The sequence below is a fragment of the Solea senegalensis genome, linkage group LG6 (assembly GCF_019176455.1).
Source record: "Solea senegalensis isolate Sse05_10M linkage group LG6, IFAPA_SoseM_1, whole genome shotgun sequence".
NCBI classification, from domain to species: domain Eukaryota; kingdom Metazoa; phylum Chordata; class Actinopteri; order Pleuronectiformes; family Soleidae; genus Solea; species Solea senegalensis.
In genome coordinates this window covers 21,654,201-21,661,122 of record NC_058026.1, presented here as the reverse complement: position 1 = coordinate 21,661,122, position 6,922 = coordinate 21,654,201, and the positions used below count along the sequence as shown (strand labels likewise).

At 40.8% G+C, this 6,922-nt stretch overlaps 1 protein-coding gene across 3 annotated transcripts; it reads right to left on the bottom strand.

Moving 5' to 3' along the window:
- Positions 1–768: 768 nt before the first annotated feature.
- Positions 769–5,531, bottom strand: tnip2 (TNFAIP3 interacting protein 2). Of its 3 annotated transcripts, XM_044027332.1 has the most exons (7): positions 5,431–5,531; positions 4,219–4,833; positions 3,083–3,373; positions 2,889–2,978; positions 2,194–2,457; positions 1,968–2,084; positions 769–1,848 (listed from the first exon to the last, which is right to left on the bottom strand). In XM_044027332.1, exons 2-7 carry the CDS (start codon positions 4,537–4,539, stop codon positions 1,558–1,560), a joined length of 1,374 nt encoding a protein of 457 aa, XP_043883267.1. In that variant the 5' UTR covers positions 4,540–4,833; positions 5,431–5,531; the 3' UTR covers positions 769–1,557. The 3 variants fall into 3 exon arrangements, with proteins under 3 accessions (XP_043883267.1, XP_043883268.1, XP_043883266.1); XM_044027333.1 differs by lacking the exon at positions 5,431–5,531 and having other exon boundaries at positions 769–1,845; positions 4,219–4,894; XM_044027331.1 differs by lacking the exon at positions 5,431–5,531 and having other exon boundaries at positions 4,219–4,893.
- Between the last annotated feature and the right edge of the window lie 1,391 nt (positions 5,532–6,922).

The following is a 6,922-nucleotide window of genomic DNA, read 5'->3' as shown; positions in this document are numbered from 1 at the left end:
CCTATAGTGAGTGATCTTTAATAGGACGTGCAATATATAAGATTAAAAATCTTATATCTTTCCATCCCGAGTGAAAAGCTGAAAAACGGACTGATTCCTTATTTTTCTTTTATTATTCTGCTCTCTTTTCAAAGACACATTTGATAGATTCTTTTATTTAACCAGGAAACAATGCAGCAGAGTGAGTATGTGCTCATTCGCACACAAGCACTGTACCGCTGTTGTTTGCCTGCGTCTCTTCTACGCTCTGCAACTGCCTACTTCCTTTTCGAAGAGGGGATGTCCAGCTTCCTGTGCTTACTACACCAAACCCATGACATCTGATTCACCAAACAGCACCGTGTGTCAAAATGATACCGCACAACCACTGACTGCAGAAGTGTTTTAATCACAAACTTGTCTGCAGGCAGTTAGTTGTGTGTGTGAGTGTGTATATGTACACATACATGTGTGTGTGCGTTGGATCGTGTAACCTGAACTCCTGCACTCCCGCAGTGTTTGCTTCAGCCTCACAGCAGCTGGGAATCTGGCTGTCACACTGCAGCGTGCCCATTCAGGCAACACTGGGAAGGGGTTTTCCACCACGCTCACACACACTCACACACACGTGACATAGATGGACACACAACGAGACCCTACACACAGACTCAGTTAAAGTTAGTGCCAACATTTTTCGCGGTTTGGCTGCGATGGTTGGTTTCAGCTCGAGGCTGTCGCGAGAATTGAAATACGCCGTGCTGTAATAAAAGTCAAAATGAGCACGTATAATCAGAGTGGGTAATCTTTTATTACAAAAATAATGTGCCAGCTTTAGAAGACTGCATGATATCCAAAAATAAGCAAACTCTCAGTTGGTATGCAATCTTTACATAGATGATTTCAAAAAACAAAAAAGTGGATCCCAAAGCGCTTGGTGTGGTAAACTATGAAACATTTTATCCCAAACTTTTTCCATGAAAACAAAATCCTGTGCCTCGGGTGGAAAAAGTGCATTGCACCAATCAAAGGGGTTACATTTTTGTATATATGCAGAAAGAATAAATAGTTAGAAATTTGTCTTAATATATAATTTACTGAAAATAAAAGTGTAAAGTTGAATCAAAAAATATATATTTTAATATTATAGCACCACATTATCAACTAGGTGTCTAGTTCCAAAATAAGCTTATGCAGCACAAATCTTTAAAATCGTACAATCCTACAATTAGTTTTTGGCTAAATGTCAAGAAAGTGCAATAAGATTGTAATTTGACATATTGAGGTATATGATATTTGATATATTGCATTAACATCCTCTTTCCCTCCACGTTCACGGACTCAGAACCTGACGCTCTTTTTAAGTTAAAAGCTCGGTGGACTCTTTCCTGACAGGGGAACTGTGGGTTGGACAGTTTTGTTTCCCTATGTACAAACATCTTGAGTCAGTTGTTTAAATTGTATTCACGCTTCCCTGAACCTGGCCTCAGGTTATTTTCTGCTGTGTAGTGCTGCTCATCAGTGTTCATTTACTGTCAGCAAAAGATAAAAAAAAACAAAAAAAAAAACGCAAGTGTTCATTTATAGTTTGGCACATTCTTCCCAATGTTTCAGGTACTCTGCAGTGTCCGTGTCACTGAACTTGGCCTGGCAGCGCGGGCACTGTAACTCTGACAGACCTGGGCATTCGCTCCAGACGGGGTTTACTGCTGCCGCCACTGCCGCCGTTGCAGGTACAGGCTGTTGCTGCGTCTCAGCCGTGGTCCTCAATAGATGCTCTGCATTGTCCTTGTGTCGCCTTGAGGAGATCCTGTGGCCTATGTGCACACGACACATGGGAACCACGTCTCTGCTCTCTCTGGTAGCTCCCTGCTGAAAAGCGCGTGACATGTACGTGGTTATGGAATGCAGCAGCACAACGCGTGACAAGAGAAACTGAATACTTCTACGGACGCGAGACATCCACGTCTCTGGAGGTCTTTTTGTCTCACCTGTTTGTGTAGCTGCTGTTTTAACTGATGAATTTGCTCTTTCAGGTCTTGGATCTGGCTCTGTGCTCGCTCTCTGTCAGTGCGCTCCGACTTAAAATCCTCCGTGTAGATGAGTACCTGAAGAATAAAATAGAAAGGAAAGCATAAATGCGTGCAGTGACTTATGGATGTACTTATGTCACTTATGGATTTCACTTAAGAGCACTGACTGTAGAATAGCACCAACCTGCTGTTCCAGTGTCTGGATTCGTTCTTGATCTTCCCTCCTCATGTCCTCCACTTCTCTGCCCAGCCTTGCACACTCGCTCATCTTCTGCTCCAGTAAGCCATTGAGCCTGGAAATCTCCTGATGAAGCAACCCGGTGCTGACTGCACTCAGCCCAGGCGTCAAGCCGTGTCCAGTGCTCTCCTTCAGCCTCTGACATAAACCTCTTATGTAGTCCTCCCTGCTCGAGTCATACTTCTGCCACTGAGAATTTAAACCTTGTACCTAAACAGGGGACATTTTAAAGGTCAGACCATCTGAACGATGTTCTATATTGAATACATTCACTGTAGGGGCCAAAATGCATATTTGGTCTGTTTGTTTATTGTTTATTTTGAAAGGTCACTCATACTGTTTTTTGGTCATGTCACTTCCGTTTTTTGATTGACACATGGGTGTGGTTTAATCTATACACCTGGGCACTCGGATCGGCGGTGGGTAAGAGAGAAAGGGGGTTAGTGGCGTTCCTGATTTATATTTTCTGTTTACCGTCAAATCGTCAAATAACCAAGAATAAATCGTCAAACAATAAACATCACTGGACTTGGATTCATTTGAATGACGCGTAACTGCCTGGAGCCCACCTAAGCCTCTTAGCGACCTTTTATAGGAAAACTGTCGCTACATTCACATTGAGCATAACTTTGGAAACTCACATATGTCACTCGCTGCTTCAGCTGTTTATTCTCCTCCTGAAGTTGAAGGATTTGAGCGTTAACACCACTCATGTCTGGTGACTCTGCTGTCTGTAGAAATGATTAAAGAGAAGTTACAGTAGAGCCCTCCATATGGGGAAATAATGCACTAATCCCGCCACAAAAGCTAAACGAAGACGAGGCATCACACACACCTTTCGCTGTTGGGCCATCTCCACTTCTCCTTCCCCCTTCTTCTCTTTCTCCAGCCTTGCCAGCAGCTCCTGGCACACCTTCACGGTTGCGCCGAGCTGGCCGCGCAGCTGGTCAGCCTCTTCTGCCAGAGAGCTGCAGAGCACGGCTCTGGTGGCCTCTGATCGCTCCCTCTCCTCCAAGGCCGACCGCAGCCTCTGAATCTCCTGGTCCTTCTCGTGGTCTGGCTGACACCTGACGCTCTCCAGCTCCAGTTCCTTCTCTCTGAGCTTCACGTTCAGTGCCTGGATCTCCTGGAGGGAAGACGGGGAGATCAACTTTTTTTTAGACACATACATTTTCAGATTTCAGTTTGCAGCTCTATTCTAAAAGATCCTTCCTTCCCTCAAACAACACCTGTGTGTTTCAGTCAGTGCAACAAGGAACAACAGTTCAAGACAATAGTCCATGCTAAGGGTGTTTGGTAAACACTGGACTGACCTGTACCACTAACACACACGAGATGAACATTTCCTGACCAAAACAATTATGATTCACAATAGTACAAATGTGCTTTAACATATATACATACATACTGATTCTTAAATGGAAAAAAAGGGGGTGGTGCCATCTGTCCACACTCTTTCCTTCACTTGGTTACTATCATCAGCTTTCTGAAAGCTCGCTACAAAGGACATAGATGAACTGTCACATGATATAGTTGCGAAAATGGAAAAACTCTTCTAGGGGTGGACCATTCTGTCCTTAGTCAACATTCATTTAGCTCATATCCATAGCATTTTCTCATTTACGCATGGATAACAGATGTAACTAATTACAAAAGATGTGTTTTGTCAACAACACATTACCGTGTGTTGCACTTTTAAAGCGGAAACAAGAAAAATACATGAATAAAATATACCTAGAGACACTTCAAAATAAATCCCTAGGCCTGTATGTTGGCGAGTTAGACAGCATTGAGGTGCAATTTATAATTTCTCTACATTGACAATTATCCAGAGAAGACACATTCACCACAATAAACTGCTTTTTTATCGCGATGCACGATATAAACTGCATATCATCCCATTCCTAGCTACTGTATACTAGTTTTACGACCTTTGACTCATATACACTCATGCGTTTTGACAGACTTTACCTCCTCTTGTCTTGATGTTTTGAACTCCAGGTCGTTCCTCTTCTGCTTCAGCTTGCAGATCTCCTTACACAAACTCTCCAGCAGAGACTTGGAGGGCCCGATCACGACCGACTCCTTCTCTCCCACCGTCATGTAGATGCTCTCGTATCTCCCCAGTCTGGCTTTCAAATCCGCGATGATGTTGTCCTTCACGTGGATCTGCTTGTTGAGAAGCTCGATCTCCTGCTGAGTCTCGTGATACAGAGTGTTCAGTGTGCTGTAACTCCGCGATTTGTCCCTGAGCGAGTCGTGACTGTCCGCATTCACACTGACGTGATCCATCGCAGACTCGGTTGGTTTTGTGTTTGAGTTTTAGAGGTTTGCTTTTAATGATACAACATTTGAATTGTCTTCTGCTGCTTGTCCTGGTCCGACCGAGGATGTCGGCTTTGTCGAAGAAGTGGCTCATCTGTGTCGTGTGTAATATCCCCGCACGCACAATCGTGGGGGATTTCCTAGGGAACTTCCCCACGTACTTTTTTGAGCGTCGTCAAACCAAAGCCTGCCTGTCTGCTCTCAAAACACTCATCTGCGTCCTTCATTCGGGGGCAAAGTAGTTTTTACAGTATGTTGGCACTAAATGTAGAGAATACAGAATCATATTAAACTTTAACTACACGGTTAAACACGGTTTCAACAACCTGAGACACTCGTGTTGCCTTCACGACCATGGTAAACTCGAACTCTTCCGAGAAAGAGACCCGTAAATACGTGTGTTTCTTATTAGCCATGTCATTAATCGTTCCATTGACCAAATGGGAGTCTTTTTTGGGAGTTTCGTAAATTGGCCTTTGAGGTGAAAAAAACAAACAAAACAAACCAACCGGAACCAAGTGTCACACTTAAAATAAGCAGAAAAACACCTGCACAATAAAGACCCTTTCAAAATAAGTTAGTAAAAGGTATTACAGCGTTGCCACAAATGTTAGTAAGTTAGTACATCAACATAATAAACTAGAAAACCTTGAAGGTGTCTTTCACTAACTACTAAACAAGTGGTGTTGCATTCACGGCAGTCGTAAATGCCAACTCTCTGAAAAAGACATGAGATGTATTGTTTTTATGGTCCACAGCATATTTCTTTTTACAGCATATCTATTATTGTTAAAATGACAGATATTTTTCTTTCAGTTTCGAAAATTAGCCTTGCTGAAGGGGAAAAAAAGTTCCTACCTCAAACTTGTCATTGTGGACTTCTCACAGAATTAAGTAATAATTCCTCCTAAAATAGAGAGGGACAAAGGTTGATTTAATTGTTTGACACAAAAGGTAGAGCGTAGGAGAAACATAATTAACTTAATCTAAAGGCTAAACTCGGTGTTTTTCTATGAACATGTTACTACCGTGTTGTGTTCATGACCGCAGTAAATTTAAACTCTCAATTAAAAGACGTGATTAACAAATTATTATAATACACAAATACATATAAATAACATTATTCCTACCATGTGTGCATTATGCTTAAAGGTCATGTTTATTTCCTAAAAGTTGCGCAGGCTAACTATGAAACACTCTTATACTATCTACATCAAAAGTAGTTTAAAATTATGACAATTATATTGTAGTAATTAATTATAGTTTATGATTGCTAACCATCTTAAACATTTTAAATGTATTACAGCACCATGATATTATAATATGTATATGTACTTTGGAAACAGTATCACCTGAATTTGAATAAATAAAATAAACACACAAAAAAAATATCATTTAAAACATCCACAACAAAGTTCACTTTAAAATACTAGCCAGTATATTGCTAAAATAACTTAATTATATTTTTTATAATTAATTAAATTAACTTCCCCAACGGCAGTTTGCAGGATTTCCACTTCCACGCATCACGCCCCCTGAACGTCACAATCAGGGCATTTCACCCCGTCACCGCAAATTCCCCATTCACGCCAGTCATTCTTAAAAACTTTGTTCATCCTCGCCCAGAAGCTTTTATTTTCTCTCCAGCTCTTCACTGTGAAGTTATTTTATTGTTTTATGAACTTTGCACATGAACACATTCCCAGGCAGAGAATGTCTAAAACAGTTACATGAGTCATGTTTACTGCAGATGACGAAGTCTCTGACTGGACATTGTATGGATGGATCTTCATGATCCTTTGGGGACATTTCTCCTTTCTGAAATTTGGAAATGGCCTTTAGTGTGACACAGTAAACATTAATACAACTATTTTGCCATTATTACATCATGATCTATCTATCTATCCCTGTGTATCTGCTTATACACATATGTATTTATATACATATACACATATAATATATGCATATATACGTACATACACACATATATACCAAAGAATGACATCTTTCATTGTTTTATTTTAAAGAAACGTGACACATTCAACTCCCCATGATATAAAATAGTTGCATTTCCCTGTTAAAGGGTTTTTGTTTCCGTTGTTCCCTTACAAGATTGTCTAAGGACAGAGGATGTTGCATCACGCACAGATTAAATAGCCCAAAGAGACCGGCGATTATACAAATATAATCAAATGTATTTATTTTTCATCTCTCATTCATTTGTTGAGTATACCCAAGTTAAAAACTTCCACAATTTTAAATACATAAAATAATAATTTAAAGAATGGCCACAGGTAATGAAGGGACTTAAGCTGCGGCATTTGCTCCTGAGCCTTATCAGGTCAAAATG

Coding starts and splice junctions, on each gene's coding strand:
- tnip2 (XM_044027332.1), bottom strand. CDS start 4,539: ATGGATCACGTCAGTGTGAATGCGGACAGTCACGACTCGCTCAGGGAC. Junction 2,458..2,888: donor TGAAGCAGCGAGTGACATAT/GTGAGTTTCCAA, acceptor TCCCCTGTTTAG/GTACAAGGTTTAAATTCTCA. Junction 1,849..1,967: donor AACAGCAGCTACACAAACAG/GTGAGACAAAAA, acceptor CGCGCTTTTCAG/CAGGGAGCTACCAGAGAGAG.